This window comes from Crocodylus siamensis, chromosome 3 (assembly GCF_052110815.1).
Source record: "Crocodylus siamensis isolate JL-2025a chromosome 3, ASM5211081v1, whole genome shotgun sequence".
Lineage (NCBI taxonomy): Eukaryota > Metazoa > Chordata > Crocodylia > Crocodylidae > Crocodylus > Crocodylus siamensis.
This window is the reverse complement of record NC_143397.1, coordinates 72,192,426-72,215,025: the sequence shown is the minus strand read 5'-3', so window position 1 is coordinate 72,215,025 and position 22,600 is coordinate 72,192,426. Positions and strand designations below refer to the sequence as shown.

The 22,600-nt window shown below is 45.7% G+C and overlaps 1 protein-coding gene and 1 long non-coding RNA gene across 4 annotated transcripts in view; one reads left to right on the top strand and one right to left on the bottom strand.

Moving 5' to 3' along the window:
• Window positions 1-2,245, bottom strand: part of LOC149868396 (uncharacterized) — a 119,789-nt gene extending 117,544 nt beyond the window's left edge. For both annotated transcript variants that reach the window (XR_016441242.1, XR_016441243.1), the window contains exon 1: window positions 2,111-2,245. This is a non-coding gene — a long non-coding RNA (uncharacterized LOC149868396). The remainder of the gene's footprint in view (window positions 1-2,110) is intronic.
• The window catches only part of FBN2 (fibrillin 2), a 302,703-nt gene continuing 282,204 nt past the window's right edge, over window positions 2,102-22,600 (top strand). Inside the window, exons 1-5 of one of the 2 annotated variants that reach the window (XM_090038496.1) lie at window positions 2,102-2,435; window positions 3,637-3,719; window positions 10,637-10,735; window positions 11,271-11,366; window positions 17,646-17,741. In XM_090038496.1, coding sequence (XP_089894622.1) covers window positions 2,239-2,435; window positions 3,637-3,719; window positions 10,637-10,735; window positions 11,271-11,366; window positions 17,646-17,741 — 571 coding nt within the window. In that variant the 5' untranslated portion in view covers window positions 2,102-2,238. Of the gene's footprint in view, window positions 2,436-3,636; window positions 3,720-10,636; window positions 10,736-11,270; window positions 11,367-17,645; window positions 17,751-22,600 lie in introns of both variants that reach the window. The other variant, XM_090038495.1, reaches the window with a different exon arrangement.

Sequence of the window (22,600 nt, the reverse complement as noted above, 5' to 3'; positions counted from 1 at the left end):
CTGTTACATTTTCTGTCTTTTGTGTGGGGTTGAGGGTGCGCCCCAGGAACAGCCATTATTGAGAGTTTTGTGTGGAGTTGTGCCTTCATAATCAGCCTGCACCCAAACTAAGAGCTGTGCAGAGTCCACAGAAATTGAGGAGAGGCAGAAACACCAAACTTTCCTGCTGAAGTACATCTGATGTGGTTAGGGTGGGGCAAAGGGGAGGTTGGAGCCACATGAGAAGATCGGCCTACAGCACTAGTATTACCATCAGTCCATTTCCTCCAGCTCGCAAGAATTTATGTGATAACAGCAAGTTGTGGCAGAAGAGAGCACTCCATCCGAGTGGTTTTGACTACAGTGATTCTAGACCTAACTGATAGTGGTGCAGGCCCATCATATTCTGACCAGGCAGGGGTTGCATTCTCTTGAAGTAGAGCATCCAGAACCACAGGCCAGGTTTTGTGCTCACAGATCTGGCCCATGTTCAACAAAGGTAGGTGAGCTTGGGTGGCTGGTGGGAAGAGGGCAAAGCGAAGCAAGGAACCAGAGATGGAAACAAGTCACACCAGTTGCTTTTGGCCCTGGTTTCTCTCAGATGTCTTTACAGAAGAGGAAGCAGATGGGGTAGGATGCGGACCTGGCAAACCAGGGAATGGTCTGGAGAGGACCCCTTGGAATCTCCTGGGGCCTCCAAAAGGACCCTGAGGGGCACAGAAAGGAAAAATGGGGTGAGGAGACAAGTGGGCTGGACATGTGTGCTGGGCTGATGGAATGGCTGCTTGTGAGAAGCAGTTGCCTCAGTGTTGCAAATCTTAAACATGAAATCATCATATTGGAAGCTCAAAATGACCATATTTGCTGAAAAATTATTGTATAGGCAACCCCCACTTAGTGCTCTTAATCGGTTCCAGAAAAACCAAGCGTTACGCAGAACCACGCTAATTGAAACCCGTTTGCCCATAGGAATGAATGTAAATAGAGATAATTGGTTACTGCCACTTCTTGCCATTGCCTCTCCCCACTCCCTCGCCAGCCGCTTCAGTCCTATGTGCCAGCCTGGGCCTGTACTCCTGCTGCCTCACCCTGGGCCCCCGCTGGCCCCGGCCCCAGGCACCAACGCAGGCCCTGCGCTCACACCTGTCCCCCCACTCACCACTTCTCACCACCGCTGTCTCTCCCCACCCACCTGCCTGTCAACCAGCCACTCCCGCCCTACGTGCCAGCCTGGGCACCAGCACTCTGCCTTGGGTGTGGGCCCCTGCTGGCCCTGGGCACTGGTGTGGGCCTCAAGCTCCTCGCTGTTGCTTCTCCCCACCTTCCACGCTCATGCCCGCCTCCCCACCTGCTGCCACTCACCCCACTTGCTGCTGCCACGGTGGCTGCTTCTCCCCACCCTCCCGCTGATTCCACCGAGCACTATAGTGAAACTGGCCAAGTACTCGCTGAAACCGGGTATCAATTTTAAACGAGCGCAACAGCACTAACTGAAACCGCCTTAAGCGAGGGGTTGCCTGCCCACTGCAACTTGATGCCAATAAATGTGTGCATCCGTCTTCTTACATCCTTTATATCACTCCCTGTCAGCGAGCAAGGGAGGGAGCAGCAGAGGAGCATCTCTTTCGTTTGAGGCGAGCAGTCTTAGAAGCGGCCCCAAGTGGGTCAATGCTGTGTGAGCGAGAGCGGCCGCGTGTGCTGCATCAGTTAACTCTGCCTCAGCAGCTACCCTGCACGGTGCCCCTCGCTCTGCGGTGGGCTGCGCGCTGGACACGGGTGGAAATTATCCTCTGAGTCCGGTCATGAAAGGACAGCCGGCACGCTGTCTGAGCCACCCCCCTCCCGCCGGGACGTCGAGCAGCGCCCAGACGCCCCTACCCCACGGCTGCGCACAGCGGCGATAGGGGGGGTCGTGCCCCTCCTCCTCCTCCTCCCGCCCAGCCCTGCCCTGCCCTCCCCTTCTCCCCCTCCCCCTCCCCCCGCCGCCGCCGCCTGCCCCCCACGTGTCCGGCGGGAGCCGCTGCGCTCCGCAGTACCAGGCAAGCGGCCGCGCTGCCTCAAAACCCCGCGGGCGGCCCCTCGGCGCCCCTGCAGCCCAGCCCGGCGCGGAGCGGAGCAGAGGGGCCGGCACCTGGAACAAAGCCGCGGGCCTCGGGGATGCGCGGCAGCGGCGGCGGCTGCTGCTTCTGCTGAGGGGGCGGCCGGTCCGGAGGCGCTGCTGCCGCGTCGCTTGTCCCCCCGGCTCCCGCAGCCGCCAGGATGGGCAGGCGGCGGCGGCTCTGCGTGCTGTGGCTCGCCTGCGTGGCGCTGTGGGCGCCGGGAGCCGCCGGCGGGCAGCCCAAGCCGCCGCGCGGAGCGGACGCGGAGCCCCGCGAGGAAGGCGAGGGCAGCCCCGCCACCGCCACAGCCACCGCCGCCCGCGTCCGCAGGAGAGGCCAGCAGGACGTGCTGCGCGGGTAGGGCCGCGCCGCGCCGCGCCCGGGCACGGGGGCAGCCTCAGGGGACAGGAAAGGGCAGCAAGAGCCTGGATGCCGAGAGGCTAGATCCACGCCCAGGTCCTGGGGCTTGGGAATGATACCCCCCCCCCCGGCCAAATTATTATTATTTTTTCTGTGATCTTACTTTCCTGATTCCCTTGGGTGCAAGCCTGATAATCAAGTCCCAAAGCTGGACTGAGCACAGCTCATCTTTATCACTTCAGTCAATGAGTCTGTCCAGCTAAGTGTCCCCGGACCTCCCCACCTGGCGCTTCGGATGCTCCCCAAGCCCAGGCCTGGAGGCCGTGGGGTTCAGGTGACCCCCCCCAGTCTCGCTTCATGTTGAGAAAAAGTGAAAAATGGTGCTGCGGTGGGGGCGAGGCGCAAAATGTTACCACGGTGTTGCTTCCGTGGGGGCAAGTCAGGATGTCGCTTCAGTCCCAGCAGCCTGGACAGCTTTAAATGCTGCGCTGTGCCTCTTGGCTCAGGGCTTTGTGCTGCCTGCATGGATACCTGCTGGAGAGCTGCGCCTGGGCAATGGGGGTTTTGTACGTGGTGTGCTGCACTTTTGGTTTGTTGTCCTGATCGACCCCCTCAGGCAGGAGGCCCCTCTCCTCTGTCTGAGAACTTCTCACTTAACAAACTGTGTGGCAGGGTTAGGTCATTTTGGAGAGGCAAGTGGGCTTTTTTTGGTTGGTGTTGTGGGAAAAAAAGGACTGTTCCTAGGCACCCCGGGGCCCAATATGTCCTTGGTCCATTGGCGCTTGTTTGACTGAAAGCGGAAGAGATGCGCCACCAAACGGATTTGCTCCACTGCTTTTCCTCGCTCCCTCCTTCCCTCCCCCTCCCCACATTCAAACATTGAAAACCATGTTAAGCAAAATGAGTTGAGTTCATTGGAGGAGTTGGTTTTATCAGCTTCTATCAGAAGAAAGCTTAGCTTGGTTTTGGGAGGCATATTAATATATAGGTATTTGGTGTGTTTAGGGGTATGGATTTTGTCTCTTTCTTTTTTGGGGGTTTTGTTTTTTGGGTTTGTTTTTTTTTGGCAAATTAGCATTTTTGTGATGTGACCGGTAGATTTATTATCTTTTCTTTTTGAGTATGTAAACCCATGGCTGTATGTTTATGGTGAACTGTGTTTTTTGCATATGCCTTTATTTGTGTGTCTGTGTGACAGGCCAAATGTGTGTGGCTCTAGATTCCATTCCTATTGTTGCCCTGGATGGAAAACGCTCCCTGGAGGAAATCAGTGTATTGTTCGTAAGTGTCTGACTTCCATTTTTATTTATTTATTTATTTACAATCCCATGGGGGTAATAATGGGCTGAAATGGTCTTCCCTGAATTATCCTGCTTTGTTCAGTTTAATAATGTGGGATTCATCTTGAAATTCATTTGACAAGTTGACACCCAAAAAAAAAAAAAAAAAAAAAATTATTGGCTCACAGTTCCCATAACAGCAAGATTGGCAAATCATTGTATTTTGTTTGGTACATTCATAAGAGGCATGGATCCATTTAGCTCAAAAGATTCGTAAATCAAGTGATTAGCAGTCAAAATGGAAAACATCCAAATGTGGAACAAGTGGAATCTGAAGTTTTCTAAGAACTTCTGTTGCAAACACGGAATGGCAAAGCTACAATGTTGTGAGGAACTTCTGTAGTGTGTAGGGATGCTTATGCTCCTGCTTGTAATTTTTAGTTATGGTTTAATAGCTATGAAGTTATAAAGCCTATAGACTGATATTGCATTGGTCAGCGTGACTGTTGAGCTGATGGAGCTAGCTGTTGACATGGCTTGGCAAAAGAAAGCAAGTCTGAGTTCCCTAGTTAGGAAAAATTGTCTACCTAGAAAGGAAATATAAAATTAAACTAGAGTTTCTGTCTGTTGGATTATAATTGATTTCAGAAGCATACTTTTTTTTCTTTCTTTGAACTGTAGCTTTAATGAGGCACTGTAGCCATTCATGCCAGCCTTTAAGTGTCTTGTCTTTATCTGTTTTCCTTACAAACATGCCAGACTTCACATTTCAAATTCAGAAATATATTCTGTAGGTCTGCTGGGATATGCTCTGTAATGCTCTGTCTACCAAATCATAGATGTTTAGGCACAAAGTGGGGAATGAGAAGAAAATGTAGGCTTTTTCAAGTCAGCAATGGAAGGGCCATTGCCTAATAAGCCAGTACTGTTGGTCTTTTTTGACATTTTTTTTTCTTTTGTATATCTAAATAGGTCTTGTTAACATTACCTTCAGCTGTGCCAGGTATGTTGACCCTGGGTTGGCCTTAATGTTTTACAGAAAAGAATTCGGAACACAGAAGTCTATCCCTAGCGGTGGGATAATGAGAATACTTGAGTGCATGTAACTCTGCATTTGCTGTCTTTTGTACCTTGGCTGTTAGCCCAAGGGACACTTAATGTAAAATTTATAAGCAGCATGGAGAGACTGATTCCCCCCCCAAGGTATTATAGTACATAAACATACACATGGGCATCTAATGGGATTAGATGTTATGTCCAAAGTAGAGGCACACCTGTGTTGAAATTAATGACAGTTACATACCTTCATGCTTTTCAGAAATGTCAGTTTGCCTAATGCATCTTTAGGTGCCACAATACCTTTAAAAAATCTGGCACACAGGACATACTAAGGTTCTTATCTTGGGTTTGTTTTCATGCAGAAAACTCCCATTGACTTCATGTGACTTATCTACACAGAGAACTCTATTCTTTTTGACTTAATAATAAATTCACTGATTAAGTGGCACAAAATTGGGCAAATAGGACTCAAGAGATTGGGTGGGTTGTTACATCTGATACTGCTTTCAGTGAGTCGTAGGCAGTGGAAGAGGGGAACATGTTTCTATATTGACTGTAAATTTTTGTTACAAGTGGTCTCCCTTAAAACACTACACAACAGCTGTTCAGTTATGCCAGGTTATGAGAGAAGGATACCTAAGCCAGTAACCCCTCTAGTGGAGATGAGTTGCTAGTAAAGCTCATTGCCTCAAATGAAGTAAATTATACTGGCAAAAGCACTTTCTTAATTGCATTTACAGTTGGGTATTCTACGTGTATCAAAATGTGATAAAGACTTGCACCCTAAGTTGACATTCTTTAATCAACAAGCATTTCTAGTATAGATCTTGTCTTAAGAAATTGACCTGTTCTGTTTTGTTTTCCTCTCTCTCTGTGGATTGGAAAAAAAATCAACTTCTGACTTCAAAAAATCAACTTTGGGTAGTCTGTTTCCCAGGTGTTGTAATTAACATGTGTGGGGTGGGGTAGTGCCCTCCTCTCCCTGTACCCCACAGAAGAGCTCTATCACATGCTCACCTTGCCCCGGTTGGGCAGTGCCTGCCCCAGCCCTGGTCCCACTCCCTCCTTCACTGCAAGGGGTGTAGATCTGCCCCTCTACACCCCTTTCTTCCCCCCTTCCCTTCTACCTCAACAGACTTACCAACTGCACACAGCTGTCCACACTGCCAGGGTGTGCTCCTCGCTGCCTGCATGCTGCGCTGCAGCTGCAGACATGCATGCGTATTTATTGGCCAAATTATTGGCCACATCAGGCTGATTTCTGATGCAGTCAATTTTCTTTATATCAGTGCCGATCCAATATCAGACCTAAGTATTGCTGCATCTCTAGAGAATAGTAAAGCATTAGGGCTAGGGACAGAAATTACACACAAACTGGTGTAAGTGATTGGAAACGCATTCAAACTTGTAACACAGCAGAAGTTCAGTACACATAAATTGCTTTTTAAATGGCTGAAACTAGTTTAAGGTAAACCTGGATAGATGTAGTATCAGGCTTAACTGATTTTGGTTAAATTCGTTTCTTGAACTTCTGTCCCAGATGCCCTCCAGATTCAAGTTAACTCACAGTCCCCCAGCATCTCAGGATTCTTTGCATTGTCCCTCCCTGCCCCCCCACAGGGGTATGTGGGCTAGCCTTGGCCCAAGCTGTCTGCTCCAGTTGAGCAGAGAGGCATACTTTAGGGCCCCCCAGCTTCTGGCCTGAGCCACTGCAGGCATGTGGCTACATTTCTAGAGTCAAAAATAAATGTCTTTTAACTTGCTTTTTGGCTCAATCTACGCAGCGTAGACTAACCTGCACAGATTGAATTGATTCAGTTTGGGGCTTTTTGGCTGTCTGTACTTAGCCTAAGAGCTTGTGTTTATGGAAACAACTCTTAGAGTCCTTTGTCAGCGCAGTTTTCATTTTGTTCTGGGTTTTGTCTTTGCATTTTCTGTGGCAAGTTTCTATCACTATATTAACAGGTTAGGTCCGTTATCCTTCTGCATAGATGCCTTAAAACAGACTCTTGAGATTTAATTATCAAATTTACTTAAGTATTTTGAATGATGAATCCTAATTCCTCGTGCCGCATAAGAAAAAATTTCCAGGTAACAGACCCAATCAACAGAAGTTTGCAGTGTTCTACTTTCTTTGAAGATTAGCTGAATTATTCATAGGCTAGTTTAATGATTTACATCTTTGAAATGTGTCAGTTATTAGTATAAATTGTGTTGCAATTATCACACAGCATTGCTACTTCTCTCTCAAAGTGTTCATCAGGTCAAAAATTGTCATCTAGTCCTTTTTTTAGAAGACATTTACATACTTCCGTGACAAATAAATCTAGTAATAGAGGAGATGTCCTTATCAGCAGAGATCTGGGTTTTCTGGCTGCAACAGAAAAAGCCCTGGATTTTCTCATTTTTTAAGGGGAAAAACCCAGATTTTCTCCTTTAAAGGAGAAAAATGTGGGTTAAAGCAGGTTTCCCCTTGCAGGCTAGCAGAGTTCTAGCCTGCAAGGAGCTGGGGGGAACAGGAGGAAGGTGGTCTGTCAGGGGGTGCCATGTGAATGTGCGTATGCACATGGCTGCCAGGCAGCCTGGAAAGCAGCTCCTGCAGGTAAGTCTGGGTAGAGGGAGGGCAGCTGAGGCCCTTTTAGGGAGGAAAGGAGTTGGGCAGGGCTAGGGTTGGGGCTGGGGTGCTGTCCAACCCAGGCAGTGCGTGTGGCTTAGTGGGCAGTGCGTGTGGCTTAGGCCTGGGCAGCTTGTCTGGGGGAGGAGGGGCATGGCTCCCTGCCACTACATACACTCTCAAGGGGTCATGTGCCCCCCAGATTTGTGCGTGGGATGGGTGTTGGCTGCCCACTATGGTGCCCTCTCCCCAGGGGCTCTGTGGCCCAGTGGGCGGGACCTGATGCCGCAGGTTGGGGCTGGGCAGAGAAGCTCGGTGCCACTGCTAAGAGTCCCATGCTGCCAAGGCGAGGCATCCCCTGCCTGCCTGGCAGCAGCAGGGGGCACAACCCCCACTGCCACCTCTGCTGCTGCTGGGTGAGCAGCGGGTGCCTCACCATGGCAGCATGGTGCTTGTGGTAGTGACACTAGGCTTCTCCACCAATTCCTGCTTCACCTTGCCATGCCAGGTCCCACCTGCTGGCCTTCAGAGCCCCTGGAGGGAGGACAACAGGATGGGGAGACCAAAGCCCGTAGTGGCCAGCCTGCATCCGCTCACCCCCATGGGCTCCACCCTGGCTGTGCTGCCTGTGGGGGATGGGGAGCCAGGCTCCGCACTCTGCTCTGCTGCAGCAGCCACTGCCTCCTGTGGGCAGCATCTGGGGCTCAGGCACAGGGGCTGTGGGCCTGGATCCCTGGCCCCATAGCCTTGGCAACTAGGGCCTTCCCCTCCCTGTAGGGCTGGGTGGGGGGCTGTGAATGGGGAGTGAGTGGGGGGCTGTGGCTTGGCAGAGGGGGGGAAATGGCAGGGGCTAGGCACTGGCCTGTAAGGGCTGCTCAGTGCCACAAAGAAGTGTGGGACGGGGGGACAGCTGCAGCTGGACCTGCATCCTGGTGAGTGAAGGAGGCAGGGAGAGCTCTGATTTTCCATGATAAAGCAATTCCAAAATGTGTAAGTGTTTGGAATTTGTTTTACTATAGTGATTGAGACACTGGTAAGCTTCCAAATTTCTTTAAAATGTCTTTGTAAATATATCAATAAAACATTGTGTTCAACTGATGCCTATATATATATATATCAGTGTATATATATAGTGGTGTTTCATTTTGATTGTGGAGCTTGAGTTTTTAATTGGAGAACTTGCGGGTTTTATCAGAGAACTGGAGGTTTTAAACAGAGAAAATCAGGATCCCTGCTTATCAGGTTCATTGAGGCTTAGGCTTACCAAGGGGAAGGCATACTTCAGGCATAGTCTATTTTTAGATGAAATTGGCAGGTCCTTAATGTGCCTCTGGTAGGAAATAGGAAAAAGAAAAAGAAATTCATCGGCATTTTGAGGTGAGGCTTGTCTACTCTTTGAGGGATGTTGGAATTTTAATGGATGATTTCAAGGAGGACACAGAGGCACATAATATTGTTTACCTAGTTTGTTCTTGGCCATGTTTGGCATCAGTACAGAGTTTGTTTTTGAGGGGGAAAGGACAATCCAAGATGGTAAATCTGCACAAAACACATTTCTGTTTGTATAATGGAGCAAGAAGGCAAATAACTTCATGCTTGCTTTGCTAAAGAAGTTAGATAGCTTTTAATTTTATTAATACATTTTCTGAAGCCAGAATTCAAATACAAAAATTCTGGGACATACACTCTTTCTTTTGGGGCTCTTTTGTTTAAGGGCTTGGAATGTGATTTTGTCAACACACAGATTCCTTTGCATATATTTCTCTCCTGCTGCTACACAATTTATGGAGATGTTAGACTCCCAGGAAGGGTAGTTCACCTTGGATTCATAGGTGCAGGGTTGTCCACATGTAGACTCTGATTCTGTTTTGTCTCTTGTGTTCATGGTGTTCATCCTTCATTGGGAGCCATGTGTAGTTCTCATTGTACTGTTTTGAGGCTTAGATTCTATTCTTCATATTAAAAAATAAGAACAATTAATATGAATTTAAAGGCCATGTCCAGGTGACCGCAGCTGAGCGGTATGTGGTGCCACAGACATGCCTGCAGTGCCACATACTGCACATTCTCCCTTGCAGCATGGAAAACGGGTGAAGTGTGGGGTTTTTGGTGGAGGGGTTTACCCCTGGATATCCAGGGGTCAAAAACAGCCCTGGGGAAAAAAAAAAGGTGGAGCAGTGCACGTGGGAGTAATGTGCTCCACTCAAAATTGGAACCTGGCCAGCTAGAGCCACACTCCAACTGTGAGCCAGGCTCTGAGGGCAGGATTGCTGCTGCAGCCCTGTAAGGCTAACAGGATGCCAGATAAGCCTCCCGTACTCCACCCAGGGTAACCTGCCATGTGCCAGAGTGTGTGTGGCACCAGGACAACTATGAGCAGCACAAGATGCGCTGCCACTAGTTGTCCCTAGAGAACCAAATGTCCATGCTTATCTGGACATGGCCAAAGAGATCTGTATATGGCCCTTAACATTTTCATGGTTTTCTTAATACTGAGTGAAACATACCATCCTAATGACTAGGGCCCTACTGAATTAATGGTGGAAGTGGGCTGTGCAGTAGCTCCTTTAATTTTGCAGATTCCCCCATGTACCACTCCTGTTACTAATTGGCAGTGGGGCCCTGGTGGCCCTGTTGATTGCTGCTGACTGACTGGGAGGTAAAAATGGTGCCAAATTTAAAACCGTGGATGAGAAATATTTTCAGTATCATTTCTGAAAAATATGAAGTAAAAAATATCTATCTAGTAATCTGCATTTCGGACATGCAGTGCTTTTATGTATGAAGATTATCCTGTTCTTCAAAACTCAGATCCCTATTTGGGTGTTTTCTTTGTCAGACCATCTACAGCAAATAATTTTAATTCTGTTTCATTGCTTGTTTTGGAGACTGATATTCCTAATTAGGAAAAATCTTGTTTGGTAAGGATATTACTTGAAGAGTAATATTTTGGTTTTATTAGTCTTGACAGTATAGTTTTAAATTTAATTAAAAAAATGATTTGCCAAGAAAGCACTCCTCTTCCACTAATTTTGAGAGTTATTTTGGCATGCATCTAATGTTGTATAATTCCATCAGTAAATAGAACTTATTTCTGTCTCACTTGAAGGCATGCATTATTTTCTGACTAATTTATCTTTAAAACAACAAAACATCTGAATATAGTTTATTAACAAAAAATGTTTTAGTAAACTTAAGATGAAAAACACATTGTTAATCACTGCCTTAAATGCATTTTTTTCCAGCAATTTGTAGAAATAGTTGTGGTGATGGCTTTTGTTCCCGTCCTAATATGTGCACTTGTTCCAGTGGACAAATATCACCTATCTGTGGATCAAAGTCAAGTAAGGACTTATAATATTTGCTCTTCTTTAGTTTTGTCTTTAATTGTTCTTTTATAAATGATCACTTTTCTAAAATTAGAAATGTTTTAAACAAACACATTAGACAATATAATCATTGCACAATGCAGCTACATGATTTATACTTTAGAATATCTCTTTCTCTGTCAGCGTTCTATGTAAGCAATACCTGTATGCGATAAAAGAAAAATGGAATTTCTAGGCAGACCTAGAATGCGTGTGTATATGTATATATATCTTGTAATACGATTTTGTGAAATTGAAATTTAGTTGCAAAATCCTACAAGATAATTGGTAGTTGTAAGTTGTGATATGTGTTCTTAGAAAGATTATTTTCCCTTGATATGTTTATAATGTCTTTTAAGATATTAGACATATGTATGCATCACTAGGTGAGTATTTTCATTACATCATGTATTGGATACATACTATATTTGCTTTTGAAGGCTTTGCTTTTAGTCACTGTTTGCAGCGCTCTTTAATACTAACGCATACATCCGTCTCTGTCCCCTTATAGTACAGCAGTGCAATATCAGGTGCATGAACGGTGGTACTTGTACAGATGATCAGTGCCAGTGCCAGAAGGGCTATGTTGGAACGTACTGTGGGCAGCGTAAGTAACTTCTCTATTTCATCCTTATAGGCCTGAGTCCTACAACACTTGCTTGTTCAAATTAGCTGTATGAATTTGCAGCGAGTAGGAGGGCAGAAACCAGTACTATACATATGGGTTATGTATGCAAAGACCTAATATATCCAAGGAAGGCAGTTTAAACATACTTCTCTGTTTGCTTTTGGGGCTGCACTTACACTACAATGTAGTTTAAACTGTTTTCTTCACTGGGGTGAATTTTCTCAATGAATTGTACATATGTATTTTATTGATCCTGAAACCAAAATGCATATTTACAGTTTCGCATTTGGTTGAGTCCAGTGAATAGTTTTGGCTAGATAAAACTTGTCCATGACATGATGGTGATCTCTTTTATCCAAGGAATGATTAAATTACTCACCAAGGATATGAAAGACTTGGGATCAGGTGTGGGATTCCAAGTCACATCTCCCAAGAGAGTGTTTGAACCGTGTTGCTGTAGGGTATCAAAGAGGGAAGAGGGAGGGATAGGGGAAAAAAGACCTTGTTCCAATTTTGTATAAATAAATATTTACTGGGTTAAGGGTTATAACCCAGGTGAATGTCCTAATCATCAAACTATATGTCTCTTCAGACATTCACCCAGACATGAGACCACTATGGCACTCAAGAGGGAAGTGCAAAACCAAATACAAGTTCATTCTGTGCTTGGCTCATGATAGGAACTTGAATCAATCAAGTACCCTAATTATTAAGTTGCAGGATATTCTTAGGTGAGTGTCTCCTAATCCTTCCTGCTGGAGCTGTTCTACTTTGTGTAAAATACTTAAACAATTGATTGGTGGGGAAAGAAGGAACAGATCTGCAGCCTAGTGATTAGGATGCTCACCCAGTAGGAAAGAGATGCAGGTTGCAGTGCCTGCTCCATTGAATGTGTGTTTATTTTTATATTAGGGTCAACAGTAGGGAATAAGAGCATTCCCCACTCCAGAATAGTTAACAGTTTGGTGGGTAGGGCACTTTCCTGGAAGATAATGGATTCAAATTCCTGTGTCTCCTAGATCCTGCATAAGTGGTCTAGTCATTGAGCTGTTGGACAGAAATGCGTATGTGTGGGAGAGGGGACACCACCTTTTTCCCATCAGTCTTGTGAAAATCTAGTGTTCAGTGTCCTTTGCTTTTCCTTCATGTGGGAAATTGAAAAACAAATTATTCACACACATCTACATGGCTCTTCTCCCACAAAGATACTGACAAACTATATAAATTTGGAGAATGATTAAAATGATTAAGGGTACAGAGATTGGTTTATGAGGAAAGAGTAAAAGAATTAAATGCGACACATGTCCATCTGATATTAGCAGTTAACATAAATATGGCAAGTAACAAGATATGAATTGTTTAAAGTGAGTTAGTAAGTATTTTTCTTTCCTGCAATTCGTTTGTTTCTAAAAGAGATGCTGTTGGAAAAATATATCTAAGCCCTCTCTCTTGTTTGAGACATTTTAGCCTGTGCTGAGCACCAAAGGGCAGTCTTGTGTGTGCCATATGGGTATGTTTGTATGTATCCATACTGCTGCCAGGGTGCACACTCTTGCACATACGCTTCCCATCTTCCTCTGCTCCTGCATGCCAAATCCAGAGAAACAGTGGTGAAGCCACTGTTAGCAACCCTTTGATGGCCATGTCACGTGTATCCAAGACCCAAATCTTGAGAGATCATGGTGCGATTGGTCTGAGAGCATATGTTCCTGGCAAACTTGTGACTAGAAGTCCCTTTGTTAATAACTTTAGCAGTTGGGACAAATTCTGTTGATTCTTTTTTGGGTCATACTGAACAGTGATATTTAATTGAGAAGGACTTGGTCTCAAGCTGTGATTGTATAATGCAGTGTTGGTCAAGGTTTTGGCTCTGTAGGCCAGATAAATGGCTTAAGACCAGTCCGTGGGCTGGATCTGGATATGTGTTTTCTCTATCCCGCCCTGTGTCCTTGGGGATCATGTTCCCATCCAACCTTACATGCGGGGATCCAGTCCTGTTCCCAATCTAGTGCCCAGGGCCAAATCTTGCAAGGCTTCTCATGGACCTGTTGGAAACCCCACGTCTGGATGACATAGTGCCGAGGGCTGGATCTAGCCCATGGACTAGGGGTTGAGCACTTCTGTTGTAATGAGCTCTGGGATTGCACAGTTGAGGATCAAGTCCTTAATTAAGATTTAAAAAATTAGCTTCTAGACAGGATTGAAATTCATGTCTGAATAGAAATAAGCATTTCTTTAATTAAAGCATTATCATATTCTAAGTCCATTGTTTTTGAGATATGGAAAAACATTTTTTCTCCACAAAGTATTGTATGTAATTCAAGTACTACATGCAGTAACAGGCATACAGAAGTCTCTGAATTTAGTATGTCATTTGCACTCTGAATTAAAACTAATTCAGTTTTATAGGCCCTGATAAGATATACAAGCTTTATCACATTTCTAGATAACAGTGCATTTTTATGTGTTTCTCCTTGTGATATAGTAAGCATGTCTACATTTTTTCTGGTTTAAAAGATTTAACATCTCTGGAGTTTTGAGATGTTTTGGCACCGGGTAGTCAAACATTTTATAACCCTATCCATAAGTAGGAGAGACCTAAGTTAGAAACTTTAAGACTCAAATCTCTCTGCGTTGTTGTTTTGGCAGGCTGTAAAGATAGTGGAACTGTCTTCTCTCAGAGTACATGTACACATTTTTCTGTACAGTTTTGCAGAGCCCAGAGATAGCCAGCCTTAAATGAGGCAGAACAGATTAAGGGCAGTAATATGAATAGGCACGCTAGTCAGCAGGTGATCTATCTCTTCATCGCTCATATTTTGCAAGTGAGTGCACAAGTACTTTTCAGAATTGATGGAATTCAAATTATTTGCAGGGCAAGTACATCAAGAAATAATAGGTTTAATTTCTTGTTGGGGTGACATAGGAAACACACTTGTGGAAACCGCTTGGAGATCAGATGCATTGGTGCATTCTCTTTAGGGCCGTAGCCATGCCTCTGGCCAGCACAGGGGTGGGCAAAATATAGCCTGCGGGCCAGATCCAGCCTATGAGGCCATTCTTTCTGGCCTGTGGGGCCCCTAAAAAAATGTTGAAAATTAAAATTTATCTGTCCTTGGTTCCTGTCAGAAATGACAGGAACCCAGGGCACTAGGACCCAAGGGAATCCTCAGAGGGCTTCTGCAACAGCAGGGCCTGCCTGGCCCCACCCCCTCAGCCAGGAGCCCCAGCAGGGTCTTCTGGCCTAGGACCATGTGGTTACCCTGGTGCGGAAAGCTCAGGTAAGTGGTGGGGGGAAGGACAAGGAAGGAACTGATGCTGAGCATGGGAGGAAAGTGGCCCCTTGTCCGCCCCATGGCCTGGCCTCCCTGCTGCAGCTGCTTGCAGCCCCTGCAGGGCTGTCCTGAGCAGGCACAGGCAGCCCCAGAGGTGGTGAGGGGCTGCTTTTCCCCTCACTCAGCACCAGCTTGTAAACTGGGCCCACTGCCAGCCTAGGCCCTGTGCCAGCTCTGGGTTCACCCATCGGGGCTGCGCCATGGTGGCAGCAGCTGCGGCCCCCCCACTTGCCACGCTGGGCAGCGTTTGCTGCTGCCTGCTCAGAGCTCGAGCCGATGAGGCTGCCACCGCCGCCTCTGTGCTGTCCAGCATGTGGGGCTGCTTGTGTCTGCTCAGGACAGCCCCATGCGGGTTGTGAGCAGCTGCAGCAGGGAGCAGTGGGTGAGAGGCCGCTTTTCCCTGTGCTCCAAACCAGCTCTTTCTCTGCTGGGGAGCAGGGGGTTGGGGCTGTGCACTTCCCCCTGCCTGTACTGTGGGGCTGGGAGGGCACTGGCAGTGAGCAGGCGCAGGAGTGTGGGGCCTGCACTGATGTCCAGGGCCAGCACCAGCAGGGCCCAGAGTAGGATGGCAGGGTTACAGGGTCCTGGCCAGCAGGGGCTCTGTGAAGCTGGGCCAGTTCCCCTGTCTCCCTGCTGGTGCAGCCCAGTCTGGCTCCACACACCTCTGCCAGCCTGCGCCCCACCAGTGCTGGCCCTGGGACATTGTTCCCAAGACATTGAGACATTGGTCCCATGATGGTGACCAGGGGCTGGGGCACCTGTCAAGAGGTGGGGATACCCATGTGGCCCTCAACAGCTTGCCAAAACTGAGGAAGCAGCCCTCTGCCTGAAAGAATTGCCCACCCCTGGGCTAGCACTATCTAATTTTGAGGCTGAATTGAGGTCTTCTTGCCCTCCACCTCCTTTTCTTTCTGAGAGTGAGTCCTATATCTTCTGTCACTTCAAACACATTTCTTTCACTTTGGAGTGTATTTTGTTTACAGTTTTCAGAAACAATTATTTCTGTTTAAAAAATAAAGAAAAGTGTATGAGATTTTATAATTATTCCTGTTAGGAAGAATATTCACTTAATAACTTTCCTGAAGATGAATTCAAAGAGCCATGAGTCTTTTTTTGTAGGCAACAACCTACTTTGTCAGAAGCTAGGAATGGACTGGCAGAAAGGAAATCTTTTCTATAGAAGGGGATAGGATGCTGCTAAGCAAAGGAATTCGTAGATCGATTAGATTAGTTAAAATGAAGAAAGAGGTTAACACCTGGAGGAATAGCTAGTCCAGGTAATGGGGTAATAAGTCATAATCCCTATTGAGATAGATTAATACAGTTCAGTCTCTGAATAATTTCTTGTTCTGAAATTTTATATTCAAGACCCAGATACCAGTTGTGTCACTGAACCAAGCTATCACTTGCTTAAAGTGCTGCTCTGCTTTCTACTTTGGCCAGATGGGACAATTCCTACAAAAAGAATAAATGGACACAAGTTAGACATTGATTTAAAAAATGCATGGAAGAGTCCAAAACCTACTTGGACATTCTTTGATTGACCACCGAATAGTTAAAAAAAAAAATTTTTTTTCTAATAGAGATGCACCGATGCATTGATCCAATATTGGATCAGCACTGATATAAAGAAAATTAACTATTTTGGGGATCAGCTTTTTTTGCCTGATGCAGCTGGTAAAGTGGCCGATACATGCCCCTTGCATGCACGCAGCTGCAGCATGCAAGGGGCCATGATTGCAGCCTGGCAGCTTGGAGAGCTGCATCCAGCTGGTAAGTCTGTTGTGGTGGAAGAGGAGGGGGAAGGGAAAGACTATGGAGGGGAAGGAGTGCAGGTTGAGGCCCCTGCAGTAAGGGAGGGAGTGGGGCTGGGACAGGTGCTGCCCAGCCAGGGCAGGACAGAGCTGCAGCTTGTCCAGGGGACAGGGAGTCAGGGACAGCAAGGTGTGGGAGGGATGCATGACCCCAGCTCCTGCATGCACCACAGGAGGGTTTAGGGGGCGTGTGCCCCCGGATCTATGTAGGGCAGGGTGGGGTGGCTGCCATTGCAGGCTGGGGCCAGGGCCGGGGCTGCACTCGGCTCTTCCCAGCAGGGGCTGGGCTGCGCTCAGGGTGGGTGGCAGTGGTGCTGGGGAAGGGTTACAGGGGGGCTCTGTAGCCACCCCACAATTTGCTGTAGCCTCCCTAACCCCACTCCTACCACCACCACTGTCTGCCCCGAGTGCAGCTCAGCTCAGCCCCCTCTGGGAAGAACCTGATGAAGCCCCTGGCCCTGCCTATAGTGGCAGTCTACCCTGCCCTGTGTGCATATCCAGGGGGCGCACCCCCCCATGCCTCCCAGGGTGCGCGCAGTGGCGGGAACTGCCCGTCCCCCCACATCCCTTGGATGAGCGTCTGCCTCAGCTCCTGCCTCACTCCCTCTCTCACCATAGGGGCCTTGATCTTCCCCTGTCTCCCCACGCCCCTTCCCTTCCCCCTCCCCTTCCACGACCACAGACTACCCAGCTGGACACTACTCTTCAAGCTGCTGGGCTGCATATCAGAAATTGGATTGGTATTGGCCGATATGCCTCCTTAAAAAGTGGCTATCAGTATCTGCCCAAAAAATCTCTATCGGTACACCTCTACTGATTTAAGTTCCCATTCAGGACTTGCAATTAAAACCTTACTAAACTTTGTATAGCAGATGGTTTTTGAGTTATGAAGGAACAAAAAATACCCCTTTTCATGAAGGTGTGTACAGACAGTTTCAGGCTAAAAACATCTCTAAGCATTTTTGCTAAAATATTGTTTTTAAAAACTAGCTCTACTTCGACTCCACCATGATGCTGATGAAAGATTAGTATTCGTACTTGATTTGAAACATTGCAAAATTTGCTTTTAATAGCCAGCCTAATTTCAAACTTCTTTTTTTTAAATACAGCTGTCTGTGAAAATGGTTGCCAAAATGGAGGACGGTGTATTGGACCCAACCGTTGTGCATGTGTGTATGGATTTACTGGCCCTCAGTGCGAAAGAGGTAAGAAAAGTAAGTTTGGAGAGAATGGAATGAGAAATGCATACCTACTACATACGGTACTTTTTATAGTATGTAGTCACTTTTTTTCCATAAAGTGAAATGTATGGAGCTGTTTTGTGCTGATATGAGAGTGCCTTCATTAAATTTTAAAAAAGGGGGAAGAAACAGATTAATTAGTATGGCTTGGGTCCCAATTAGGAAAAATGCCTTAAGCATTTAGTGAACCTTAAATATGTGTTTAATTTTTGTGGGGATTTGGGATCTAAATTTGTAATTTTATTGTTTTTATATAATTACTGAAGAAACTATATTTAGTATATGGATAACATTATACATTTGGCAGAAATTCTGATCTCAATAACGTTGAATGTATTTCATGACAAACGCAAGCAATATGTTTTTAGTTGAATACTGAGCTGTTATCGCCACAGAGAAGCATTATATCCATACCTTCTGAATAAATAGTCTTAGCAGTGTATCATCCTCTCAAAAGAGGCTAACATATAAGAACAATTAGGAGGGTTCTTTCCGTGTCTAAATAATGAGAGATTCAAATGACCAGTAATGCAGAACTAAACTGTATCAGATATCTTTGTAAAATATTTTTAATTTGTGTGAAGCAAACAAAATTGAGCACTAAATAGATATTAAAATACTTCATTTCTAATTAGGAGATATATTGAAAGGTGTCCTTGAATACTAGACTTGTATATCCTTTGGCATAAACGTTAGGCCTGTGCGAACAGGGAAGTATTTGACTTGGGTTTGGCTGATTTGGAGGACAGTGATTTGATTCAGATCACTATCACAAATCGATTCGGCCAAATCGGCTTTGAAAGATTTGGTGCTGATTCGGAGATTCAGCCATAAGCTATAATGGTGAATCAATTAAATACCTATAATTTTGTCATTTTTTGGCAGATTTGGGTGAAAACAGCTGGGATAGTAGCCCCTTCTGAGGGCATGAGTCATGCCAAGTTTCAAGGAGATTGACGTGCAGTTTACCAGAAACCCCTGCACATAACTGCTGCCAAGCAAAACTCATGATGTATGTGACTTTGTATATGTGTTAAGGTGCAGTGGGGTGAAAACTGTAGGCACAATAGCTCCATTCTCACCCTCACAACTCCACTGCAACCAGTAAGCCTCAGGCCTCTCAAACATCTTACAGGTCTGGGCTTTCCCCAGCCAGGACCGTGTGGTGGCTGGAGGTTATCAGATGACTCCTGCTCCTACCTGCCTTTCACCAGGGAGGTTTGCGGTCCTGGCATTTCCTGGGGCTGCTGTGCCACTGGAAGTCCCACCAGGCCTCCCTATCCTGACAGGGTTCAGTTTTAGGTCATGCCCAGGATAATGTGGGGCCTCCTCCCCATATAGCCCCAGATCCTTATACCTCCTAGTTCTTCCTGTCACAGGAGCTCAGCAGGGAGATGTTCTTTCCCTGCTGGCTGGTGAGAAACTAAACTGTCACCTTCAGCTCTGAGAGCGGGGCATTAGATGGCTGTCCTGTCCTACCACATACATTGCCCTTGTGTGGGCATGAGGGAGGCCTGCTAAGTTTCAGGCAGAGCAGTGCAGGAGTTTCTGTGAAACTGTATCTCAAACTGCTGAAAGCAAAACTCGTGTTACTTGTGTGTGTTAAGGAGTATAGGTTGTAGCCATGTTGGTCTAAGGACATAGCCTAGACAAGATTCTTAGGCAATCTGATTATCTTTTATTAGACCAACTGAATAGTTGGAGAAATTCTTCTTTGCAAGCTTTTGGGTTTACAAACCCTCATCAGGCCGAGGAAGCATCTAGTTGGTGTGTGTGCTCTTCCTGGATCAATGGAATAGTAAAGAAGCCAGAGGCTGGCATGCAATGCAGGCAAGAAAGCTAGTCAGTGAAAATGGAAATGGAGGTGTCAGTGGTTTAGAGACAGGCTGGGATAGCGGGGAAGGAGGATGTAGTGAGTAAAAATAGACAGGTATCTGCTGCTACCTGGGGAGTCAAATGTCAGGCAGGTTGTGGTGTGTCATAAAGCCAATGTCTATATTGAGTCTATGAGTTTCTGTACTTGGGAGATAGATGAAGTGAAGTTCAATGTTCACTTGCCTCCACAGCCTCAACCTCCTCCAAAGTGCTCTCTGGAGTAGGAGACCTAGCTCTAGGGCAGGGGTGGGAAAAATACTGCCCGTGGGCTCCCTAAATAATTTAGAAAATTAATATTCATCTGCCCTTGGTTCCTGTCAAAAATGACTGGAGCCAGGAGCAGTAGGACCCAGGGGAAGTCTAGCGGGTTCCCACAACAGCAGGGTCCGACCCCCGGCTGGAAGCCCCAGTTGGGGCTTCTGGCCTGGGACCACGTGGCTGCCCTGTGCTGGAACCTCAGGTAAGGGGGAAGGGGGCAGGGGCAGGAGAGGACCCCAGGCAGGGAAGGAGCCTGGGGAAAAGTGGCCTAGGGAAAAGCTGGACTAGGAAGCCAAGCCAGTCCAGTAGTACCTTTCAGATGCTGTTGCTCAGGCAGAAACAGTTCACAAAAGGGACAGAAAGGCTGCAGACAGAGGCTTATATGCTGTTTCTACCTCCCTACCCCAGAGCACTGTGGTTGGAAGGGGACTTGGGGAAAGGTCAGAGTCACTGGCCAGCTACAGATGCCAGTCTTTCCCCTCTGTTCCCCCTTCCTTTTCTTAATTTCTGTTCCCCAGAAGGACTGCCTTCCAAATCTTTTCTGAATTGATTCAGAGGTTCCAAATAGATTCAGAGTTTTTTTTTCTTGTCTCCCAGATCGATTTGGATTCGGTGATTCGGCCTCCGATTTGGGCCGAATCTTCTCCAAATATTGAATCAGTGTCTGAAGCTTCACACGCCCCTATAAACGTATCAACATTAATCAAAGTTGATGCCCATTTTCTTTGCAGAAATAGGTGGGGTAGTGCTTTCCTGAGCCAACGTATTTTCAGTGTGTTCTCCAGTATGTTTTCTCATCCAAAAGTATAATAAAGACAACAGAAACAAAGAGAAACTAATGTTCCAAATTCACTCTTATTGTACCCTCTTCCTGAAATACAAAGTTGTCTTATATAAAATTGTAGCATTTGACTAAAATATGCTATTTTAGTCCCCTAAAATTTAGATCCCTAAAATTTAGTATTGTGTTCTCTTCTAAAGTTAAATCTTTAATTTATATTCTACTAGAAAGAGCAGAAATCCATGGATGGGGGATGGTGGGGGGGAAATACATTTCTTAAAATAAAGGTTAATGCTGGGCTAAATTCAGACCTTGTGTAAGGAGGAGGAGCTGCCAGGAAATTCTTTGGGTAAAATTAAGGTCTGATAATAGCAGTCTTCATGTTTTGGTTAGAAGATATGTAAGTGATAGATTAGTTTAGTTTATCTTGCATTAATTTGACATTCACTTATTTTGCAAATGGAAATCATTTACATGAAATAGTTCCTTCCCCTGCATTGCTTCTTTCTCAAAAATACTAATATAGAGCAAACCCTGATTCCTAGCATTGTGGGCTGTTCTAATATACTCAGCGAATGCCAGATCACTAGGGGTTAGCGCAAATGCCAGAGTGACATAAGGGATGAATTTGGCTCTCTGTCTCTAATTGCTTGTTGCTGTCATTTTTAATATTGGATTGAAAGAGTTCTTTTCACCATGTTTAGATTAATGTTTGGTACTATATTTTACCTGTTCAATACATAGAATCATAGAATCATAGAAGTAGGGTCAGAAGGGACCTTGTAGATCTTCAATTCTGACCCCCCGCCTGGGTGGGAGAAAAGACTGGACTCAAATGATTCCAGCAGGTAGTCATCAAGCCTCTTCTTAAAGATCCCCAGGGTAGGAGCCAGCACCGCTTCCCTTGGAAGTTGGTTCCAGCTCCTAGCCACCCTAACTGTGAAGTAGTTCTTGTGGATGTCTAATCTAAATCTACTCTCTAATAATTTGTGTCCATTATTCCTTGTCATGCCAGGGGACGCTAGGGGAAACAGTGTCTCCCCTAAACCCTTCTGGTCCCCCCTAGTGAATTTATAGACAGTCACCAGGTCCCATATCATATAGTGAACATAGAGGGACCGAACTGTAGTCCTAACTCTCTTCAGGTTAATTAATGAGGAAAAAGATAAAAAATATCTGTTAGGCATGATATTAATATTTTCACATATTTTTGGAAATCTGCATCTCTAGGAAAATTTTGTCCTTTCTGCAAAATAAAACTTCACTGTGCATTTTCATTTAAGGGAGCCTAAGGGAACTGGACACTTTGGGTGATTTAAAAATTCCCCCTCTCTGAACTAGGACAGAGCTCATCCTCTGCAAATCTAATGATTCATGTTATATTCCAAGTTATGTTTTATTTGAACAGTAAATGGAAGTATTTTCCTATTTTAAATCACATGTTGGGGTGTGCATTGCATTGGATATTTTTGCTTTTTGAGACACCAAAATAATGGGCTTGATTCTGACTTTGTTGTCATCGATTTCAGTAGAACTCCATTAACCTAAAAGGGAATTACTCCTGATTTACATCTAGATTCATGAGATCAAAATCATGCCTAAATTGTTCTCTAAGGGACATATTCTGCAAGTAGTCTTATTAGTTTCAGTAGAACTATTCATGGAGTAGTGTCAATAAAAGTGCCAGAGTCTAACTGTAAGGATGGTTTTCTCAGTTTGTATATATTGACGGTGAAGATACACATTTCTTAGAAATGTTTGAAGACCTACAGGTTTTGTATATCCAGAAATTTCAGGTTTTAGATCGTAGTACCAAAGTCTGTTTTCTGACTTTTGACTTTCTGGCTCCACTTAAGGCTGAGACTTTTCAAAGCCATCTAATGGATTTAAAGGCCAAAATTTAGGCTAT